The 24,412-nt window shown below is 47.5% G+C and overlaps 1 protein-coding gene across 4 annotated transcripts in view; it reads right to left on the bottom strand.

Moving 5' to 3' along the window:
• JARID2 (jumonji and AT-rich interaction domain containing 2) overlaps positions 1-24,412 on the bottom strand; it is a 171,548-nt gene that overhangs the window by 54,755 nt on the left and 92,381 nt on the right. For all 4 annotated transcript variants that reach the window (XM_034660295.1, XM_034660297.1, XM_034660296.1 and 1 more), the window contains one exon: positions 12,404-12,573. Coding sequence is in view for 1 of the 4 variants with exons in the window: in XM_034660296.1 (XP_034516187.1) it covers positions 12,404-12,573 (170 nt within the window). In the remaining 3 variants the exon portion in view is untranslated. The remainder of the gene's footprint in view (positions 1-12,403; positions 12,574-24,412) is intronic.

Consider the following 24,412-nt stretch of genomic DNA (forward strand, 5'->3'; position numbering starts at 1 on the left):
GAAAACTGGTAAAAATGGTCTAGATTTCAAAGACAATCTGCTAAAACCAGGTGCAACATATGAAAAACACAGAGTTAACTTCCATTTAACAGCTGTTGAGGATTTTTTTTTTTTTAAAGACTCAAACCTTGCATAAGCAGCATGAAGCAACTATCCCATTCCTTATACTCAAGATTCTGAGAACGGGGTGAACGTTACGTTCCAGAGAACTAAAATGGAGAAAATGCCTAGAAGCATCCAAGCGTTAATATTCCTAAAAGAAAGCACACAGGGTAATTTCTTCCACAACAGTAGCAAATTACCAATCTTTTGAATGTATCTGTTCTAACAGCTTCTCAGCAAATACAAATAAACCATTCTAGCCTCCCAGGTATTCTAGAAGAAAGTTAGAGGCTAACACAAGGGACAATATGTGAAGAACGGGGATGGGGTGGGTGTCTCTGAGGGGCATTCTCAAAATGAAACTCCAAACACCACTAAGTTTTGGGGAGCTGGCTCTGCAGTCGGGAGGGAAGGAGTGGTCAGCCCTAAATTCGGGGGCACAGGGATAAGCACAGATTGCCCTCACACTAAGAGGCGACCGTGCTTCTAGTCAGGACCACTGACCTGCTGGTCTGGAGCCGAAGGTAAAGCATCATCAAAGAAAAGGTAACGAAGGGTTCTCAAACTAGATGGGAAACAGGAGAAGCCGGTATGATAAAGGGGAGGAATACTTCTGAAAGAAGGTAAGTAGAGGAAAAAGGCTCAATACTCAATAATAATGCACCTCGTGGGAAAGGTCAGTTAATTTCTCCAAGGCAAGATGATGCCTTTAGTTCACATCCTCGGCTTGCTACCACTTCTCCCCTCTGGCAGGTGCCCCTCATTACAAACAACCCAGCTCCTCCTGGGTATGGCCTTACCGTCCTTTAGCTTGGGTTCACGAAGCCACTGCCAACCAGTAACCCGTCCACCAGGAGAAGCCTTGTCAACGGTTAGCTTTTGCCCCAGAAGAGACCTCCAGAATTTTCCTAACTTTATAGTCCAACCGAAGCAAGCAGAAAACACTAAATCCAACAGAGCCTGGTACTCTGTCACCAGGTGGCTACTGCATGTAATCCCTCTAAGACCCTGATGACGTGTCCATGTGCAAAGCTAGCATTCAGATCAGGACAAACCAGGGAAGTGGCTAAGAGCAAAAGCAGCTTTCTGGTTTTTGTCTCAGGGAGACAAAAACCAGTAAAATCATCCCATTATTTCATGCCACACTAAAAACAATCAAGGTGACAGAGAAGCACTATTATATACTTATACCTGGAAAATAACTATATAACAACTTCAAATATATAAAAGGAAGCAAAAGCCTGTAAGGAACCACAACTAGTTAAAGGCATTCACATAGAGCACATTCACCTCTTCTTAGCCTAGATTCAGGCTTGATTATCTAATTTACAGATTAGAGGAAGAGGAATCTGCTAGACACACAAAAAAGGTGAAGGAAAAGGCATTTTATAAACCCTAACATAACGCAATCTGGGTTATTTATCGCTAGTGAAAATTACCCCCACATTCCTCAGGTTAAAAGGGGTGAATGAGTGTGTTACATAATCATTACTGACGCAGAGTCCAGAAAAAGCTAAATCACCGTTTAGTATTTGAAAATAGAAGAGCACGCATGCTTTTAAAGTTTTCATCAAATACAGTACGCAACTTACAGATCCTGGAACATAAGAAGTAAGCTTCATCTCAAGACAATTTTTTTGGGGAAAATTCTTTAGGTCAAATGTCCAGGGAGGGAGACTTTGGGAAACCTCACTGTGGGTCTAGCATGCAGGAAAAGAGGAATAGAGCTACTGGGAAAGGGAAAACAGGGACAGGGGGCCATGTGATTTCACGACACAAGAAAGCTTCCCCAGAGACATCTTCCCTTTCATCAGAAGGACTCACCTGCCCCCTACTGCAACACCAGCAAAGATGGGGAAAACAAGGGGACTCCAAGGCCGCTCAGAACCCCCCCCCCCGTTCTGAGCTCCGCCCTGGTGTTCTCAGGGTGGTCTCCCCACGTTGAGAGACAAAGGCCACTTGCGACGCTAATTAACAACAGAGCGAAGCTGACTCACTACATGGAATTACATCCTGTCTCCCTTGCAAACTGTAGCTGTAGAGACGTAATCAATGAAAGGTGAAGGTTTCGAAAGACTTAAGGAACGTGTAGGGTATTAGGGGGAGGAGCAAGGGAGGTTTTATACCCAATAAATTATAAAAGTGTATTCAGCGTATACAGTTTTCTCCTAAAATTAGAGGCAGATTTTTCTCTCCTGATTATTCAAGTGCATTAGCAAATGTGGGAAAAAAATCTGAACTTGGATCAGATAAGTGGAATCGGGAGTACAGAATGCATGTGTGCTTTGCCAAAGCCGTATTTCATTACGTTTCAGAATTAGCTGGCAATGTCTCCACAATATTTACTGAAGTGAAAACCAAATGTTTTCATCTGGACAAAAATCAAACTGTGGTATGTTACAACCACAACAGAAATCATTTTAATCCAAAAGCTTGCTTTCTCTAATTTGGGCTGTGGTTTCTATAAAATTGGATTCTTCTCCATGAATCATAATCATGTACACACACAAGCCCTCCTTCCCATTATCTTCCCTCCCCCGACCAGTTCTTTATCTTAACAAGCTAAACATAGCCCCGTTCTATTTTGGAAGGACCCTACAGGGATTCCCTGCACGCTGTCATTTAGCTGGGGAGTCTAATTTCTGTAGCTTGACCTAATAAACCCGGCTGGCCCACTGGGCTGGCATGTTCACGATTGATCTTTCAGGTTACACAAACAGAATGAAAAGCAGTCGGCCCCTGCTACCATATGAAGACATTTTAAAACTTCAGAAAGAACTTGGTAGGGGCGGGGAGGTGGGGGGGGGCAGAGGGATAGTTATTTGCAGATTTCCTGAGTTAGAGGAAAGCTCCAGTCGCTGACACGGGAAAGTCACAGAAAATGCAGTTGCCAAGTGCCTTGGGTCATTCACCTAAGTAGGGACGTACCAGGCACCACGCTAAGAACTGGTGACCCAAACAGACCTGAGGTCTGAACTCATCCACACACTCATCTCACCCCCAGCAGGGAAACAGAAAGCTCCCTGAACGGCTGCGGGACAGGTAGGACACACCGAACGGCGGGGTCTCTTGGTCTCTTCCGGGTTGGCCTTTATAATTTATGAGGGAAGAAGCACGGACAACACAGTTCCCCAACTTCGTCCACCCCTGTGTGCCCTAAGATTATTTGCCATATCCAGCCTCTGCGCGTGCTATTTTCTTTAAAGTGATCCACATTCGTGCCTTCAATGATTTCTCTGTACGATATCAGCTGAAAATTAGTATCATTTGTCCTAAAGGAAAGGTAATTAAAATTACAATAAAAATTTTCAGACGTTCAGCTAAGTTAGCTATTTCTGGCATCACTGGGGGTACATGCAGAAGGGTGTGGAACAGCCCACCAGGGCAGAGGCCAAATCCAAAGGGAGCCCCCCTAATTCCTTATGGGACAAGGAGCTGCTCCGCGACGGTGCCCCATTCTGGGACTGCTGATCCTTTACACGTGTGAATCCAAATCCCTGAAAAAGACCCTCCATGGAATCCAAAAATCTAGAATGAAGCGTCAGCTCAGCAGTCAAGTCACGTGTTTATTTGTTGAGACTCTGTACAGGGAGGATGAGGCCTTCAGCTGTAACAACTGTGATGACCCCAAAGGGTATGAGGTCACGTATGCAAAAGCACCGTTAGCAGCTCTCGCTGAAGCGACATTCGGTTAATACTTGGCTTCAGAGACAAAAACTGAGAACTATAAACATCAGGCTGTCAGGCAACTTCACGCAGGTAGGAGCAAAAGCAACTTATTTCCTATCTGCTTTCCTAAACGGGGCAAGCAAGCAGGTTGAGAACAAGAATCTATGGGGGTTGGGGGGTTGGAAATGCAAAGCGAACTCAACAGCTAGGATTTCTGGAACTGGGAGTGAGTGAGTAATGCCAAGTAAGAGCTGGAAACCTTCAGCCATGCAAAGGTCGTCTAAGAACAGGGAGAAGTGGTGACCTCCTCACCGCCGGGCCGGTCTTTCCCACAGCATTACTCCTTTACTGCAGCCCCCAGGCATGGGCCTAGGTGCACGTGCAACCAGCTGTGCCGATCTGATCCCCCATCAGGGACATTCCCCGACGTGATGGCACATGTTCTGCCTGCCAGAGCCCCAACACGACGGACTCAGCAGCGAGAACCACTTTTGCTCCCAACGGTTGTCCACTCCTGCCAACCTGCCCTCAGCAATAGGAAAAACGATCTTTTCATTAACAGCTGGAACCCTCCCCTTACGCTCTTTCCCAGGTTTCTTATCTATACACATGGCTTAAAACATACACAGAAACGCACCAACCGAACACAACGAGGGCTCTCTGGCTCTACCTCAAACACACAGATCACACCAGAGAGCGGCTAGGATGGCCTCCACAGTCCCTAACTTCTGCCCCTCAAGTTCAAAAGTGGAAACAAGTTACAAAGTACAGCTTCATCAAGGTCACACGGCCACTCTTTGAACACTAAGTCTGTGCTCGCTTCACCATGCAAAGCGTCCACAAATCCTAACAGACGCTGAACGCTGAAGGCAGGGTCACCTTGCCTGGGGGACATGCATACGGTGAAAATTAATAAAGGGAGACCTCATTAGAGTCGGGAGGCCAGACAGGGGAGCCAGGACACCATCAAGGTAAATTACAGGGAGAAGTGTCAATTTTCCAACAGGCCCCAACAGAAGAATGTCAACAGGAAAGAGTCATCAATTACGGCCCCCCCCCCAGGGAAAGATACACACTGAGTCTCCTATGAGAAATCGACAACCCCTGCTACTCATCCCCTGAGAAATGGCTGGCACCCTGAACTCTTTATTTTCTCCAATGGACTTTCACTCAAAATAACCCCTTCCCCACTTCCTCCTCCGCAAAAACGTTCCTCTTTGTTGGGTTTGCCAGATGACATGCTGTGTGGTTGTATGCCCAAATTGCAATTTCCTGCTGTCCCCAAAGAAGTCCATTTTTGCTGGTAAAATAACTGTTTTATTTTTAAGGTTAACGATACGGAGGACTTAATGGTCTCGGAATAATGATGCCTCAGGAGCCAGCAAGGTGCTCATCAGCAACAAAACAGGACTGTGGCTACTTAAAGTCCCCCCTCCCCCCATCTACCTTCTCGAAATGGATTTCAGAAAGGACAGAAAATGCTAAGAGAATCTCTAGAAATTAAGGAGAAGGCCAGAGACGATTGGGAGGAATACCACCATACCACCGAATCTGTGTCAGCAGCTGCTGGTGGGGAAGAGGGAACCGGCTTTATCTTCGGAGAGGGCCGAGCCTGGTCAGAGGCCAGCTGGCCTGGAGCAGAGCCAGTCCTCTGAGCAAATGTCTTGGAATCTTAACAACGGATCAAGGTCACAGAGCAATTAAAAGGGATCCATCCTTCCCCTCCTCCGCGATGAAGAATTCCATGGCTTCACATTTCTTCCTAACTAGCCTGATAAACTAGCCTGGCAAATCAATTGCTTGCTCAGCAGAACTCAGCCACGTTAACACAGACTCAACTGGAAAACAAAGCATATAAAGGCTGGTCTGAGCTGGAGAAAAAAGAAGGGAGCCACTGTAGCCCTCGAGGCGGTGAGAATACCATTCCGGATCCTACTTCTCTCTGCTGCAGCTCTCAAAAATGAAGACGCCACACCTCTCAGAAGGAGCCATCAAAAAAAGTTGTGTACCAGTGTGGCGGTGTGCCTTCCTCCCCGAAGATCTCATACAATGTAACAGCATTCCCCTTTTGCTCAACGAAGTTCATTATTAGCTCTGAAGTGCTCCTTGCAATTGGAGGATTGCTTAATTGCTTTCTAGCAGGTTAATCCCCTTTCATTCTGTGACCTCTAAACCACCCCAGGCTTTCTGCATTTGCCCTACTTACAATTTATCGTCCTCAATACCCACAGTCCGTCTTCCATCTACGTATGTGCTCCTGGTCAATAAGGCCGGCAATTGTCTTCAGAGAAAGTTCCCTGGGCGGGCTACCTGCAGTCACTTCTGCTCATCTTTCAGAAGGTTCCTTCCTAAATTTCAAATCCTGCCTTATCTCCTCCGGAAACTAAATGGACTAGGATGGCCACCTCGGGGCATCGGCTGGGCCTATTTAAAAGCAGGTGGCTTGTTGGACTCCACATCAACTGGTTGGGCACCACCTACCTGTCCTACAAAAGAGGAAACAGGCTTACAGCAGGCTAAGTCACCTGACTGCGATAGGAGATTCTAGGCCTTGGGCCTGGATGCTTCACTAACAGTCCCCCACCTGGGTGTGANGGGGGGCGCGACAACGCAGGGATGCGGGGCAAAGACACCACCTACCTGTCCTACAAAAGAGGAAACAGGCTTACAGCAGGCTAAGTCACCTGACTGCGATAGGAGATTCTAGGCCTTGGGCCTGGATGCTTCACTAACAGTCCCCCACCTGGGTGTGAGGGAGGGGGGCCTTTCTGCAGCCTCAAGCCATTTTCCACCAAGCCGCCAGCCAGGATCACCTTCCAAAAGGCCCAGGCATGGTAAATCACCTTGTCAGCTGCAGAACCCCAGTGAGGCCCAAGTAACAAGCCCAAGGCCCGCAGGAGTGGACAACACAGCTCACGTCCCGGCACTTACTTGGTGCCTCCCAAACAACAAACCAATCCGTGCCTCGGCAGGGGTGGCCCCACTTCCCTTCCACAAAGCCAGTGCCAGTGTTCCTTGCTTGGCATGGCTATCCCAGGCAGCACCCCCGGTAGAGTGGCATTTCCTTCCTGCTTGTGCGGGGTACACACCTCTACCCTGGCACATTCCACATGTTTACTGTGAGCCTCTCAGTTTTCTGTTCCTACTCTGTTTTCTAGGTGTCTAGCATATAAAAAGGGTTCCACAGAGGCCTGCTGAATTAATTAGCAACTGAATGACAGCTGATCACCAAAGATTCTCTACGACGACGACTCTAGAAACAAAAGGCAGGCAGGTCCCCAACCAGAAATCACTGCTATCACAAAGACTGCCTGTGCCGATCCTTTACCAAGAATACCCCCCCCCATCCCCAAAGAGCTCTCGGTGGTGGGTCTGTGACACTCAGCTGTGACACCCACTGTCATGAGAACTGACCGTGTGCGTGCGTGCGTGTGTGTGTGTGTGTGTGTGTCTTGTGTGTGTTTCAGGAATCTCCTTTGGGAATCTCCCTTGTTTGCAGTGACCCATAAAGAGAAAAGTGTAAATAAGAGAATCATTTAACCTGCCACTGCTCTACTGTGTTAAGCTTTTTAATCTGTTAATAATCATAGTCAGAACAAAGAGAGGATGACCCAACTCATTAAGCATAACGAGACTGGTGACAGAGGAACGGCGATGGTACCAATTGCTGGGTACAGCGCACGACACACGGCCCCTTCTCGGAGGGAACCAGGCAAAGATACTAATTACGTCTCTGGCAGGAGACATGTGGACCCCCTTGCAAGCAGCTACTTAAAGATAAATACACTGCAGGCAAACACTTCAGGCCCCGCTGCACTATTCATTCTGTGTTCTGTTGCTTTAGAAATTTTAGGTCATGATCTTAAATAGGAAAGGAGAGAGAGCGCCTTGCCGAGCTGAGCTGAAAGGTCTCTGAGGGCCTGGAAGCAGATTTTTTAAATCATTGAGGCTTCTGAACCCTGACTGACTGGCTGGTATGTTTACATATATAATACTAATCCCAGTGTTATTAATGACACAGAGATACCCCACCCACCGACCAAGGTTTTCGGTCAAAATACCTGAAGGGAGTGTGGGGAGAAGGCATGGTCTTGGGGCTCACGGGATGCTGTGCATGGAAAATCCATTTGATCTGAATCATTACTTCTGCAGCCGCGCTCTCGTCCATCGAAGTACGGACCTCCTATAAAGGCTGATTTTTACCCCTAACAGCGCCCACCGTCACCCAAGGCTGATGGAGCTAATGGGGCTCTTTACGCGGAGCCTTGAGTTTGGGGGGCTCTGACAAGCTCTCTGTGGTTTGGAATCCGCAACACAAAAAGAAAGCACTAGAACTCAGGGGTGAGGATATAATAGTCGCATTCCCGGCTGCCAACTTCAGAGAAGAATGGGAGGCAAGGCAAAGACCGACCTATGGACGTAGGTCAGCAGCAGCTGATACCAGAAAGTCAGAAACACGTCTGAGCATGAACAAGGAATCTGGTAAGTGATGACATCCCCATACCCCTAGATTCAACCCATTTCCAAGACTGGGAAGGTACAAGGTACCACAGAGGAATCACCTACCATCTGAGGCTTTTGGAGCCAAATCAAGTTAAGCATTTCTGACCTCACAAATACATGGGTTCTTTTTTAAAAAATAAATAAATAAACAAATCAATCAATCTAACAATGACTCAGACTTTTTTTTTTAAATATCTCCAGTCAAAAAAATACAGGAAAAAGAGTGCAATACTGTGTGTCAAACCCATTCTGTTTATCAGCTAAAAACCAAATATCAAAACTTATTTTATTGCCTGGCTCATGTAAACACAGAAATAAATTTCCAAAACTCAAAGCACTTTTACACAATTGTTTTAAACACCTCCTAGACTTCACTTACTGAAACCTTTGTTCCATCCGACAGTGGAAAGTAAATTGTGGTGATCTTCTGACATGGTTCTCTTTTATCAAGAGCCTTGAAATGTCAAAGCTGGGGACCGGGTAACGTTTCCCTGGATGCCATTTACCTGAGCACGCAGCATGCCTCTCTCAGCAAGGTCCTTCTCCACATCTCCCAAAGCACAGAGGCATTTTTAAGACTAATGCATATACAGGCACATAAGGCACAAATCCCTCTCTAAAAAATGAGCCACACCCACTCCACAGTAAAGATGTTCCTAACTAAATTCAGTTCTCCACAGCCAATTTTCTAGCATCCTAATGCAACAAGATCCGTGGAGTCTTTCCCTCAAGAAAAGTAAACAGGACGTCATGGCTCCAAGTTAAATCCAGCTCCGAATGCACGAAGATGCCACATGTGGCCAAAGGCACAAAAGCAGAGTTCCACCACCGCTGTTGAACTTTATCTACCTGAACCACTCTGCTGATGAGCCAGTTAACCCTTTCAGAGATTGCTTTAGCTCAAACCCCTTCCGCCGAGCACCTCATCCCACTGTCTCTCCATTAACAGACAACAGCCCAGCACAGCTCGCTGGTCATGCTCCCCGCTCTTCCCTTCACAGCTACCCCAGCATGCAAGCCTCTCATGTTGGGTCTTGCACGTTCCTCTCCATCTTCACCCTCGACCCCTGGGATCCCTAAAACTCGGCAGGGAGCTCTACAAACCCTAACGGAGACAGGCCTCCTGCCTCACCTCCCCTTGGTGAGGCCAAGCGATCTCCAGCTGCTAGACAATTCCTAACTGAAACGACTCTTCTTTGTGCCTCGATGGTCTCTGAGAACTTTTCAGTAGCCTCTCATGTCCAACATGAATGTTAACTTCTCACTTTCCCTTCTTCAAGGTGTCATTCCTAAAGTAAATCAGTGGGAGGGAGACCAGGGAGGGAAAGAGGTCACCCAGGTGAGATGTCAGAGCCCAAGGAGGGGGAGGTGGGTGTTCACACATGACCCAATCAGGACTGTCAGAGCCAAGCAAGTTTAGAAGGGTTCCACGAGGCGGAGGAAGGGGTGGCAGCAGAGACTGGGTGACAAGAGGGGGGGTGTACGCTGGGGATAACAAGGGCCAGGTTTCTCAAGTCTCTAACATGGAAAGGAAGAAAACCAGAATGAACCCATTGGTGTTCAACTGAATTTGGAGCTATTGTGCTAATTCAGGGGTTTCCACACACACGGAGACGTGGATGTACACCTAGATACACTAACTGGGCACACGTACCACACACACACACACACACACACACACACACACACACACACACACACACTGCACACATTCACAGAGAACCTAAGAGAAAGAACGCTCCATCCAAGAGCACGCCACAGGCCCAGACCGTGGCTTCCCAAGCTGCCACTTCCAAAGGGGCTCCTTGGAGAAATGGCGGGCTCCAGAGCTGAGGAAGGGAAAGTACAGGAGGAGTCTGGAGCAGTGACAGGCCCAGAAGCAAGGCCAGAAAGAGGATAAGGGCAGGGCCAGAAGTTCGAGAAGGAAGCCAGTATGGAGGGGCTCCACTGAGGAGATCTGGGACAACCTAAACATCAAAATATGGCAAGAAAGAGGCATCCGGCTGGCTCAGTCGGTATGACATGCGACTCAATCTTGGAGTGGTTGAGCCCCAAGCTGGGGGTAGGCAGATTGTAATTAAAATTTAAAAAAAAAAAAATCTTTCAATGAAGACATATACGTATATGTATTTTTTAATTGGCTCCATGCCCAGCTGAAGTCCATTGTGGGGCTTGAACCCACAACCGTGACAGCAAGACCTGAGACAGTATCAAGAGTCAGACACTTACCTGACTGAGCCACCCAGGCGCCCCAAAACATTTTTTAAAAAATGGATTATGACCCGTTGAATGAAATAAGAAATGAACCTATACAAATTTTTAAAAAACGAATAGTGTTTGATGAGAGATGGAATATGGAGTTTCAAAGAACGTCCCAACGAACACTTAATAAATTACAAAGGCTGAAAAAGAAAACCCCACAGTGGGAGAAGCCTGACAGATCCACCTTCATCAAGGGACCACCGTCAACCCCATCAATAAAAGGAGAGCCTGAGACTGTGTACCACTCGAGAGGATGCAATGGGAAGACTGCAATATTCCTGCCAAAAACGCAAAACGTGAATCTAATGACAAGGAGACGCTCGACAACCCGAATGGAGGGCCATGCGACAAAACAACAGGCCTGTAATCTTCAGGAGTCACGATCACGAAACGCAAAGACTGAGGAGGACCTGCTCCAGGGTAAGACCATTAAAAACGCTCAACTGGGACTTGATCTGAGACGAGGGTTGTAAGTGTAGTGATGGCTCACCGTCAATGTTCTAACTTGGATCATTATGGAAAAATGTCCTTATTTTAAGAGAATACACACTCGTGTTAAGGAGCAATGGGGTACAAGGTCAAAATTCTCAAATAGTTTGGGAAAAAAATACTACCATACTTCAATCTTGCTGTCACTTACTTCATAAAACTTTTTTTAAGTACAGAACTCGAAACCTCAAGCCCCGTCCCCACCAAGATGACCAACAGCAAAGACCTCGACCACCTCCTCGCTTTCTGTCAACTAACCTCACCAGCGGAAACCTCCACGTTCACGGCTTTCTCTATTCTAACACTCCTCTGCACCTCCCACCGCCGAAAGAGGCTCTCTGACAATCCCTGACATTCTTCATCAACAACTGTGATGAACTTAGTTCCTGTAGTAGCCAGTTTCCCAAGTCAGGCCATGCAAATCCAAACTCAACCTTTATTACGAAATTTTATCCTTGACCTTGCACTCCTCAGTCCTGTTCACGTAAATGGACCACTACTCTCACCATTTATATACAGTTGACCCTTGAACAACGTAGAGGTTAGTTTAAGGGGTGCTGGAATCTATGTGTAACTTATGACTCCCCCCAAACTTAACTAGTAATAGCCTACTGTTGACCACAAGACTTACCCATCACATAAACAAGCGATTAACACATATTTTGTATGCTGCATGGATTATATGTTATATTCTTATAACAAAGTAAGCTAGAGAAATGAAAATGCTATTGAGAAAACTGTAAGAAGAGAAAATACACACATAACTGTATTTAATGCAAAACAAAATAAAACAAAACAAACAAACAAACAAAAACCCACACAGAAGTGGGCCTGTGCTATTCAAACCCACATCGTTCGAGGGTCAACTGACTTGGAAAGTATTGCTTGAATTCTTCCCAATATAGTACAGGGACAAGTGAGAACCTCATTCAACATGACTACTGACAGACCTTACAAAACGTGAGGAAAGGAGACAATCTCCACTCACGATGCCCCAAGGGGGAAAAAAAAGTCACAAGACAAAGCACAGCGCTGACAAAGCACATGTGTGGTGGTGATGGTGGGGTTCAGGAAGGGGGACGGGAAAAGTCAGGTTGTCAAATTAAAGCTACAGAAACTATGATCTGTGAGACAGTGCAGAGAAGCCAAGAAAGGGGATATAAGTATCAAATGAAACTAGAAGGAGAAATATGAAGACTCCGACACCCCTTTCCCCTCCGTGGCACTGGTCACTTCAAGCTCCCCCCACAAACCAGGCTGGGAAATCGAAAGATGTTTGCAACACAGACCACAGCTAACATCTACTCCTGGGAACAGGGTCCTCCTTTTTCTTGCAACTAGGTTCCTCCTCCCCAACTGACGGGGAACACAGTCTCACCTCGAAGGCAGAGAAAGGTAAGAAAATCTTCTGTCTTGGGCTTCCTTTTAGAGAGGTCAGAAATTTGAGTAGCTGGAGGGGGCAGCAATGGCTCCACTATCTTTACCGGAGTTGTGCTGGGACTGTTCGGCTGAGACTGCGCAAACTTCCTTTGTGCTTGCAGCCTGGGCCTGGAAAAGCAAAGGAAAATTAAAAATGAATTAGGCAGAGATCGGAGGATATAGATCTACGTGCGGCCGTAAAGTCAGGACACGAGAGGAGGAAGAAAAGACCCTAATTCATGCAAACCCTTTCTAATTAAGGTTCTCTCTCTCACACACTCTCATAAACCACAGGCCTGCTGCAAAGGGCAATAAATTTGGTTAAAAGGCTATGTTCTATACACGGATATAAAATGGGCGCCCTGAGCACGTGTGCACGAGCCTGTGTGCCTCTGAACAAACCACATGTGGGCCTGGGCATTTCCAACACCGCCTGTGCCCTTTGAGGACACCGGATTAATGAATGGCTTTTCTAGTTTTAAATTAAGTCCAGAGTAATGACAAACACGTAAATCATCCTGCCACATGTATCCAGCATCGTCTGCTTCAACGGGATTCCGTCACAAACACATACACGAGTCCCTTCATGTGTGCCCTTACACCTGGTGCCCCCCCCCGCCCCCACCTGCCTGCACCCCACTGACCCCGTCCACACACCCCCAGAAGGAGCAGTCTCTCCACCTCCAATCTCTTCTGACCCCAATCCAGCCACACAAACTCATTACACGAATGAAAGCTTGTAATGCAGGAAAAACCTATTTCTCAAATTCTGGGTGAAGTCTAAACGAAAAACTGGCCCGAGTCTTACCTGTCGAGCATCCACGAGGCCTACAAATCACAACACTTCTCTCCTTCGCTAGGAACCTTTCCTTTACAAACTCTTACATGCAAGGCACTCCTATCACTGGAATCCTGATGAGTCTTGGAAAGCCTTCTGTACTTCCTTCCGAACCTTGTAGCCGCCCGCTGTTAATTTTTCTGCTTCCACGTAAGCATAGTACCTTCTTTTTAGTTTGTGTGTAACTAACCTGACATTTATCACGAATGACCTATCAGCTCTTTCTTCATTGTAAAGATCTCAATTCACAAGGGAAGTGGCAGGCACCTCTGAGGGCAAGAACCTGCAGGTGCACCACTTACACCGTCTAGCCAGCCCTGCTCATAGAGACACTCAACAAACAGGATTTGAGTGCAGGCGGAAAAAACAAACACACAAAACAGAAGAAACCGCAAGCAGCCCCATGGCACAGGGATGGGTCAGAATCCAAATCAGAATCAATCAATTGATAACTGCCCTCCCCCAGAAAAACTGCTTTGAGTATTGAATAAAAGTAAACCAGACAGGGGCGCCTGGGTGGCACAGCGGTTAAGCGTCTGCCTTCACGCTCAGGGCGTGATCCCGGCGTTATGGGATCGAGCCCCACATCAGGCTTCCTCCGCTGGGAGCCTGCTTCTTCCTCTCCCACTCCCCCTGCTTGTGTTCCCTCTCTCGCTGCCTGTCTCTATCTCTGTCAAATAAATAAATAAAATCTTTAAAAAAAAAAAAAAAAGTAAACCAGACAGATTAGTAAAGCACAAATAAGTCTTCCTTTAACGATTGCTGGAATTATATAAAATCGTAATCGTAGTATCTTATTAAACAGTTGATGACCACAATACCTTCACATGTTAAATCACCATTCTGGTATTTAACAAACTAGTACAGCAAAATATACACACACGCGCACACACACACACACACCCCCCCTCGGTTTTCTACTAGGTAGAAAACTTGAACCAACCTGTGTCCTGACCAGTCTCTACCCTTGCCCCTCTTCCCAAACCCATGAGAAACACGGCCGTAGAGATGATGTGCCCGTACCAACTGACATTTGCTAAAGAGGGAGACCGCACCCCCAACTCCTTACTTACGGGGCAACCTTCGGTCCTTGAAATCTGCAAACATCATGGCTAATCACAAGCGCTTGCGAACCCAGGAGCAACCACAGTGAAGCCGCCACGTTCACAAGCCATCAGCAGAAAGCTAAACAACTTAAAGGAAAACTCCCGAGTATTAAAACCTAAGAGAACAGGGCAACACCACTGTCCCCTTGCTATGGAGAATGAAGAGTTTTGTAACCAACCTACCGCCCGTATGTAAGACGAGACACACCAGAAGTGTGTGCAGGGGAAGTCACTAAGCCCAGAGGAGGGACGCTCCAGGGGGAGACGCTGAAGGACCGGATGGAGGTAGGGGTGGGGCTGAGATAGCACAGGGGTGCTTCTCAAACTGTGAGGAGGATCAGAGTTGTGAGTTTGGTTATGTTCCACTCTTTACCGTCTCTAGGACTAAACTGGGGNAGGGGGGGGGGGGGGGGGGCGGCGGATGAAAAAAAGTCCAAGCTAAGCTCAAATTTATTACTCGATTCTACGGACATAGAAGCAGTTTGACAGAGTGACTGTAAGTTGCTAACTGCTTGTTCTCAATCTCTGTATTGGGGCAGCAGCAGCTCCCTCAGGAACCTAGGGCATCGAGAGGCAGGGCCAAGCCGCAGGCAACCACCACGTCCCCACCAGCCAGAACCCCGCGACATAATGCTACCATCGGGGTGGACGGACCCCACAGAACTACCCGGCTCTTCCAGCGACTTCCCCGCCCTGTGAAAAGAAACATCATGGTCATCGGATCCCACCAAAGAATTTTTTTAAATTGACAATGGTAGGAACACGTACATCTTCCCTGATACGGACCCAATGCTCCCTCTGGGCATTAAAGAAACTGGACAGAAATACTGCCTGCAACTGAGTGGGGCGGCTGCTTACGGCTTTTTGAAAGTCAGTAACAACAAATGCCTCACATCCTGAGCCCGAACTCAAGTGCGACACGCGGACAAGGCGCGCACGGCCGCGCGGGACGTGGTAAAATATTCTACACAACCGGGACCTGAAAGATAAACTGCTCCCACCATTGTTCAAATAAAAGGCACTTTTTGGGGGCGCCTGGGTGGCACAGCGGTTAAGCGTCTGCCTTCGGCTCAGGGCATGATCCCGGCGTGGTGGACCGAGCCCCACATCAGGCTCCTCCGCTATGAGCCTGCTTCTTCCTCTCCCACTCCCCCTGCTTGTGTTCCCTCTCTCGCTGGCTGTCTCTATCTCTGTTGAATAAATAAATAAAATCTTTTAAAAAAAAAAAAAAAAAGCACTTTTTGCCTGATGACTTGCTCGGTGAGACCATGAAAAATAAAGTCGTTAACAGATTAAAAAATGGCAGGCAAATAAATGACCCCTTCGAGGAATAAGCCAAGCTCCCAAGTGATTAAGTATTTGTGAAAGCCAGATGAAAGCAGGGACTGCGCCACGAGACAAACCAATAGCTTTTTTTTTTTTTTTTTTGTAAACGGCGGCCAGAAGACTCTATTTTGCACAAAGTGCAGGTCTGTGGTTTGGCTTCTCATCCTGCAGAGTCCTGGGAGGATTACAGAGGTGTTGGCTGGGCTCTGCTGGCCCTGCACAACAAAAGAGTTTGGATGACACAGAGGCCACATCCACGGGAGTAGGCACGCTCCACACGCTCCGCTGTGTAGGTAATGTTTGAGGCGATTCATTCTAGAATGCCAGATACAAGGTAATGAGTGCATGTTATTTGAAATCAGTAAAGAAAGGGGAGGTGGGAGGTTTGCATATGTTCTGCAGAACTAGATAGCTCCACAGAGCACCCTTCCTCCCCAGGCCTCTCCAGGTGGAGATAGAGGGCAGGCCACACAGGACACTACCAAAGGCTGAAGAGGGAGGTGGAGGGCCAGTCTCCGGCAGCAGCAAGCCGGTGTACCCACCTCCTTCCATCGGCTGACATTTCACCCAGAACCACATGCATCACCCTTTCCATTCCTAGAGTGAAGATGCCTGAAAATGGCAACACTGTTTGGACGAAGAAGGTTCAGAATCATCGTGGGGGTGGAGAGAGTATGGGGTCCCTGGGGTCAGGTAGAAAACACTATGTGGGGCCTTGAGTGTTAGCCAGATGGCCCTCCACTGCCCACTGGGGACCCACAGAAACGCCAGCATAAGGGAAGTACAGAGCGCCTGTGTTCCTCACCCAGACCACAGAAGGATCGACTAGAGCATGATGCAGTCCCACGTTTGTTTTATAAAATGGTCAAGGAAGGAGTCTCCTCTCACTGAAGGCTTCATTCTAGAACCCTAGGTACATCCTTAGGTCAAGAAAACCCAATTAAATCAAACTCTCCAGCCAGCCAAGTTAAACAGATCAAACCGACTGAAACCAGTGGAGGAAGACATGAATAAATGTGTTTATAGAAGAACATATGGAGGGTTCCATTTTATTTACCGTGTGTGAAGATCAAGGGTTGGGGGCTGTGGAGGTGAGGGAAGAGAAGCGGTCTCGGGTCAATACATGCCATCCCTGCCCATCCATGGTGTGAATGTGTGTGTGCCAAGTAGAAGACTAAAAAATTCAAACAGCAAGCTCAGAGAATATAGCTATGGGCTGCTATCTGTTTGGTGTTTGAGACAAATGCTAAATGCTAAAGGCTTGCTTTCTTTTTTTTTTGAAGGATCTTGCCAAGATCACCCTCACTACACAGATCTACCAAGTGAGCAGGGGAGACCTGCCTCAGGCCACACGCAGCTCGGGTGCAGGACAAATAAGACCAAAAGGCACATGCTGGATGCTTGGGTCAGAGTTTTCTCGGCCACCTCATGCTGCGTCCAAGCGGGAGGGGAGGCCCAGCTTTGTCATAGGCAAGGCCATCTGGCGCGCCTCTTCTCTAGAAGCTCCCAGGTCTGGGAGCCCCATGCCAATTCAGTCATGAAAACAAAACAAAAACAAAACAAAACAAAAACAAAAAACAAAAAAACTCAGCCCTGCTGGGGTGAATCCCATTTAAGCTAAAGTGTCCCAAAAGGGAGGAGAAAAAAATGTGTTGAGATGAAAGTCAACTTACTGATCTGATCCCTAAGTATCATTCTATGTAGAAATAAATGCCCTAAGACAGAGGCAAATATCCCAAGGGATTGGGCTTGAGACTGCTCTCTCCATCTGGAATGCTCTTCCCCTTTATCTTGCCATGGCTGGCTTCTTCTCATCATCCAATGACAAGAATACTCCAGGCCTGTTTTTTTTAGGGAGATCACTTCTTCCCCTTCTCTGCTCACAATTCCCCTCTTTGGAGAGAGGGACCAAACCATTCTAATGTAGTTCACTGCCCACGACCTACTGCTCAAGCCCAATTCCATCCCCTTGCCCTTCTGGGGGGAGGGGGACCCCTGCAGAGGACACTCTACTACAGTCTCCCCTGCATATGCATGTCACCAGGTACAGAAGGCACGCCCTCCATACCACTGATAAGCGACATGCACCATCTATTCGTGAGGAATCACACAGGTAAACACGCCCACGTTTTCAGAGCAGGGGGACAGACCAAATGCTATGCAGAGGTGCCAGGGAGAGAGCTGGGTGGACCTCAAAGAGACCCAACAGGAGAGGAAGAGGTGTGTAGTTCTGCCCCAGGGAAAGTGGCCATTCCTCTCTATCCAAAGGTCCACCGGGATTTGGTGTCATCGGGGATCCATTTCACAGGAATCTAAAAGCATCTGCCCACATGGTCACCATTTCTACCATTTCCACAGTCACCACTTCGTTAAGAATTTACTGGGCCACATGCCCACCAGCAGCAGCATCAAACAGAAGCCAAGTGAGGTCTGGTTCTGGCTCTCGACCACCATGCCACACAAGAGGCCGTCCCACCACAAGGCATGATGCCCTTGTGGTCCGTGTGTCACAACTGGCCCAGGGCCACAATCCACTGGACCCAGGAGGCTGATCTGGCCGCAGCCCCATGCACACAGAGACCGTGCATACTGTGAGATCACGCTGCATGAGCTCGTGGGGGAAGCTCCATCCTCCCCCTGCTCCCTTCACTCCCTGAGCTACACACAAAAGCTGGTATTATTTTTCTCCGGAGCCTTCTCTCATTTGGGGTTTAGCTGGCATGGCCAACAGCCAAAAGAATGTTTTGCTTAAACACTTAAAATCTTACCCAAATAAATCTTCAAGTATATTTCATATTTAGGTCCAAAAAAAAAAAAAAAAAAAGGTACAGTACCTTTACAGGAACAAAGAAACACACCAAAAGAAACACTGGCACTATTTTGAAAGTTAACAAAGTGCAAGACAACACCTGTAAAGAAACGTCACTGATGAGCCCGCTAAGTTCTATGCGAAATATTTTTTGTTTTGTAATAAGCCTCCGTGTGCCCCCTCCCGCCCTCCTGTGGTCACGCAGTCAGACATCGCCGGGCAGCCTACCGTCAGAAGACTCACAAGGGGTGGCGTGGTAGTCCCGGGTTCCACGGGCCTTATCCAGCTCCGTGCTATCTGCACACTCCATCTTGAGGGCAGCCCTCAATATGACATGACAGCAATCTCTAGTTTCACTACATTCCATTTCTGTCCCAGATTTCTGATAGTTTACAAACCTGAGGAGGACACAGTGCACGGGCATGATTCGGCTGGAAAAGGCAGGAGCAAGGGGCACCAGGCCATCTAAAGAAATGCCCAGCTGGCCCCTTGTGGAGGGGTATATGTGCCAAAACACCGGTTTATTAACTCAATTTTCCAATATTAAAAACGTAAGCTGGTAAAATCCAATTACCTAGATTACATCTCAATTCTAAACAAAGAGCAACGAATGGGTGGGAGGGGAGGGTCTGCTCATTCACAAAACAAAAAAAGCGGGGGGGGAGTAAGAGAGACAGACACATAGTGTCTGGCAAATGCAAAATGACCGTCATGGCTACGCTCTTTGTGCCGGGGTAGGAGCAGGGCCTGAAGCTTTGCCAACTTGCTGAAAGGCCTATTGAAAAAAAAAAAAAAAAATTCCTGTGTTTCCATCCCCAAAATAATTACCCCCTCTATTCTACCCCCAGACACACACTACAAACCTGGCAGCGACTCAAAGAAATCAGGAGTGTCTGTGTGCGTGCGTGTGCATGTGTGTGCTGGAGATTGTGGGGGGTCGAGCAGGGGAGAGCCCCTGCCCAGGGCAAGCTGCCCACCAAATTCAAAAGCAAGTGCAGTTGTGGGCAAACCACACAGGAGGGTTGTAAACATCCTGTATCGTAGAGAGAAAATAAACACATCCTCAAGTGAACCGGGAGGCCAGCAGAGACCGACTCATCCCCAACTGTAAGGAAAGCACTGCCAAGGGCCGACCCCCTTCTACGCTCATTCACCTCCCACCCTGCTCCAAGCTGCCCACTGGGGTTGGCTTTACCAGGGTGTGAGGACGTCACGGGACAGGAGAGGAGGTCAGCAGTCTCCAGGAGGCGAGGTGCACTGCGAAGAATGCTCGCCTTGTGGGGTTTCTGAGCTCCTGCCATACTGGTTCCCAGGCCTCGTCTCCTGCTTGAACTCATAGACCGATGAAAGAGGTTGTGGATGCTCAAACCCACAGGACGGGGAAGTATCTTCAGCGTTTGTCTTCATGAAGTTACATAGACAGCTACTGAGAACCAAGTTTGCTACCAACCGGAAGTACCTAAAGGAACTGCTGTCCCTCGAATCCAAGAAGGAATGCTCATCAAGTCTGTCTCGGGCAGAGTGCTACCAAGGAAAGAACAAGGGTATCAGAAACCGGGCTTTAGTTCTACTGAGCTGCTCTAGGACAAGCTGGCCTCTCCACTAAGGGAGGGGGGCGGGGAGCAGCAGCACACTATGAAAAGGAGAATAGTGGGGCCCCTTCTAGCTCCACCTTGTCTGACCTCATCTATAAAACTTGAATACGGTAATTCCTACAATAAACTCCCCTTGGATCTGTGACTTCGTAACACCATAGGACAAACACCGAACTGTCTGTGCCCCATGGGAAGTCAGAACCTCCGTTTTCCAGATGCCTGCACAGCTATACTCAGGATGCCGACCACCAAGTTTCTAACCACAGGTTGCCCTGCAGAACAGCCAATGGAACAACGTCTCGATTCTGAAGGTGGGAGCAGAAAAATTAAGATATATACATTTTTAAATGGCACAATTCCAAAAGCGGTCCCACAACTCCTTTCTACGCTCTCCTTAAGATTCCATCTCTCCAATCACGAATAAATCTCCCATTTAGGTCAACACATCAACTTCCTTCAGAGCCCAAGAACATCCCGAGGAATACCACATGACGCACATGTGTGTGTCCATCAGCCCTGCCCATCGAAACACCGGGCGCCCAAGGAGGCAAGCCCTGCAAACCCAAATATCACCCAACTGCTCACCACCACCAAACCCCCTCCGAGCACAGGCACTGGAAAGCAGATAGAAGAAAGAAAGGTGTGGGGGCGCCTGAGTAGCTCAGTCCAGTTAAGTGTTCGACCCTTGACCTCGGCCTCTGTCTTGATCTCAGGGTCATGAGTTCAAGCCCTGCATGGGCTCCATGCTGGGCGTGGAGCCTACTTCAAAAAAAAAAAAGTGAGCCTTTGCGTTCTTTTACTCAGACGAGAGGGCTAGGGACGAGGAAGGAGAATCTCAAGATTTAGTAACAGCTCTAAGTACCAATAAGCTAACGCAGCAGAGTATCTTCCTGAGAAAAGCAGTACTTGGGCACATCACCTCAGGTGGATGGGGCCGGCCCACACAAATGGTATGCAGAGTAACATGCAGTAAAGCTTTTGATTCAATTAATTAAAAATTATGCAATTATGCTTTAAAAAAAAAATCTTCCGCGGCACCCTGAAATGTCAAAGAACCAAGGACAGCCTGGAAATCATGACTCTGTCATGATCAAGGAAATATTTGACACTGACTTCTTTTGTGCGCTAGAAAGCAACCATGTCAAATTTGAGAGGGATCACCATTAATCAACAATTAAAGCGGCAACAAAGCCCTTTTGTTCTGTCAGTCACAAATGTCACACATGCTGTGGTTTACCACCTATGGAAAACTGCCTGCTTTTGCCACACCAGGCACCAGAACCAGGATGCAAGAGCCACAAATGCTCTTTCTCTGCAGAGACAGTTTCAGAGCAATCCTGAGCAAAAACTCTTATCTTACAGCAGGAGCAAGAAAGGTTCGGAGTCCTAGGATACCACATGGAAGTTAGGAATAGAGCCAGGACCTGGCCAAAGAAACTCCTAATACATATTGTAGTTACAAGGTATGAACCAATTATCTAAAGTCCATTCAGTTTTAAAAGCCTCAAAGAGCCAGTTAAAATGTTAATCTGCCTTTCTACTCTGTCTGGAGGTGGCATTGCCAATTTTGTTTTTTAAACACTTCAACAAAAACCCAGGCATTTTCTCAATGTGAGGTTACTCGATGCCCAATTGCCAAGGGCCAGAAATCTCCCTCAATCCTGGCTAAGATGATGGCTGGGGAGAGACAGTGAATCATTCCGTGAGACGAGAATCAGGTCTTACTTCCTCCCCCTTTCAAGGAAAAAAAGGAAAAAACATATGAAGAAAGGACATCTTACAAAGCTTCACGGCTCATTCATGAAAAAACAAAATCCGGTGGTATGAGCAGAGTCAATCCTATAGGAACTCCCCACCAGAAACACACTCGATGGTGTCTCGGGGTGGGGGAGACACTCAACCCCACCAGCACGTGACACACCAAAGCACAAAGGCAGCGCTCAGAACCGGGCCCAGAATGATCCAGAGCAGGCTTCGGCGTCTCACGTCCTCTGCTTCTCGGGGATAGTAAGATCTGCTTTATTTAACAGAGAAGGGATCCTGTGCCATTTCCCCGCCCACTGGAAATCCCATGAAGTAGCCAGCAAGCGCCAAGAGATGGCAACAGAGAGTCTTCAGACGCCTGACTGGGATCACAGAGGCGCAGAAGGGCTTCTGATTTCCCCAGATTTAGGACAAAGCCCAGCATTAACCAATTTTTAGGCCCCGCACTGATGGCGCCAGCTAAGCAACCAGCTGCTGGGTAAGGAAAGCAGCAGGATGAACACTTCAGCACAAACTCTTTATCCCCCCAACTCGAGGACAACTCAAGTGCCTCGCTCACGGAGAATGCACGGAAACTCACAAGCCAGCATTCTTTCTAGGTCCTAAAAGTACGCCGGGGCTAAATCCTCAGGACTGGCCTCAGAGACACACGCCTCCCCTCAAAGTGATGCTTACCACCAAGAAAAGATAAAGCAGAGCTAAAGTAATGCACCAGGGTCCGAATGTTTCCTTCACGGAGGAGCCCAAAATATTCATCTTGGGGCTCTGACAGAAATTCATGTAGTAGGCAGAAACATAATCTTGTGCAATTTTTGAAGTGTGGGGTGTTACTAAAGCTCTCACCAACTGAAATGTGGAGTGAAGTCTGTTCTGTAATAGAAGGATTCACTACACTTCACACATTCTCTCTTCTTGGACATTTGAAGATTTATATGAGAGAGAGAGAGAGAGAGAGAGAGAGAATGCTCACAAGCAGGGGGAGAAGCAGGCTTCCCACCGAGCAGGGAGCCCAATGTGGGACTCGATCTCAGGACCCTGGGATCATGACCTGCGCCAAAGGCAGGCGCTTAACCAACTGAGCCACCCAGTTGTCCCTTTAAAAAAAAAAAAAAAAAAAAAAAAAAAAAAGAAAAGAAAAAAGTTGTGTGTGTGTGTGTGTGTGTGTGTGTGAGAATGAGAGGGGGGGAGAGAGAGAGAGAGAGAGAGTCTTCTTGAACATTCATGAAAGAGGTCTAGGTTCTTACGACAATTGCCTCAAGATCAGGAACCATGATCATAATTAAAGAATGTGCTAGGGCTAATGAATGTAAGAGCAGCAAGTATCCTCCTATTTACTGTTTGTGCTTTGTGATCCTGGAGTAATGGCACTCAATTCCTACACTGGTAAAGGGGAACTCAGGTGGACTCCCAGGCTTGGCCACGCCTCTCAGCCTCCTTGGCACTTCTGCAGCTGCCATGATGAATCTAGGAGACACATCAGTGCCACGGAAATTTACACTAAAAAGAAGGAAAGTGTGTCAATCAAAAGAAGTCAAAAGACTGTCGATAGAAGAATGGATAAAGAAGATATGAGATATATATATATATATAATTGGAATATTACTCAGCTGTAAGAAAATGAAATCTTACCATTTGGGACAACATGGGTGGAGCTAGAGAGTATTATGCTAAGTGAAATAAGTCAGAGAAAGACAAACACCATATGATTTCACTCATAAGTGGAATTTAAGAAACAAACAATCATAGGGGAAAAAAGAGAGGCAAAACAAAGACACACACTCTTTTTAAGATTTATTTGAGGGGCGCCTGGGTGGCTCAGTCGTTAAGCGTCTGCCTTCGGCTCAGGTCATGATCCCAGGGTTCTGGGATCCAGCCCCGAATCGGGCTCCCTGCTCGGTGGGAAGCCTGCTTCTCCCTCTCCCACTCCCCCTGCTTGTGTTCCCTCTCTCGCTGCCTCTCTGTCAAATAAATAAAATCTTAAAAAAAAAAAAAAAAAAAAAAAGATTTGAGAAAGAGCGCCCGCGTGTGCAAGCATGAGCAAGCACAAGCAGAGGGGAGGGGCAGAGAGAGAATCTCAAGCAGATTCCCCAGCTGGGCACGAGCCCTACCCTGAAATCAGGACCTGAGCAGAAATCAAGAGCCAGCCACTCAACCAACTAAGCCACCTGGGCACCCAAGAAACAGACTCTCAACTACAGAGAACAAACTGGTGGTTGCCAGAGGGGAAGTGGGTGGGGGATGGGTGAAACCGGTGGTGATGGGGATTAAGGAGGGCACTTGTGATGAGCACGGGGTGATATAGGGAAGTGTTAAATCACTAAATGATACACCTGAAACTAATACTACACTGTGTTAACTATACTGGAATTTTAAAAAATTAAAAAAAAAACAAAACCAAAAAACCACACACAAAGAAGGCAAAGGGAATCAAAGGCAAGAAAATCAGGCAAATCACCTTCCTAACAATGCCCAGAACACCCTCCAAGCAATGTTAATTCTCCACCCATATTCAAGGCTGCACAGGGTAACC

The sequence above is a fragment of the Ailuropoda melanoleuca genome, chromosome 5 (genome assembly GCF_002007445.2).
Source record: "Ailuropoda melanoleuca isolate Jingjing chromosome 5, ASM200744v2, whole genome shotgun sequence".
Classification (NCBI taxonomy): Eukaryota; Metazoa; Chordata; class Mammalia; order Carnivora; family Ursidae; genus Ailuropoda; species Ailuropoda melanoleuca.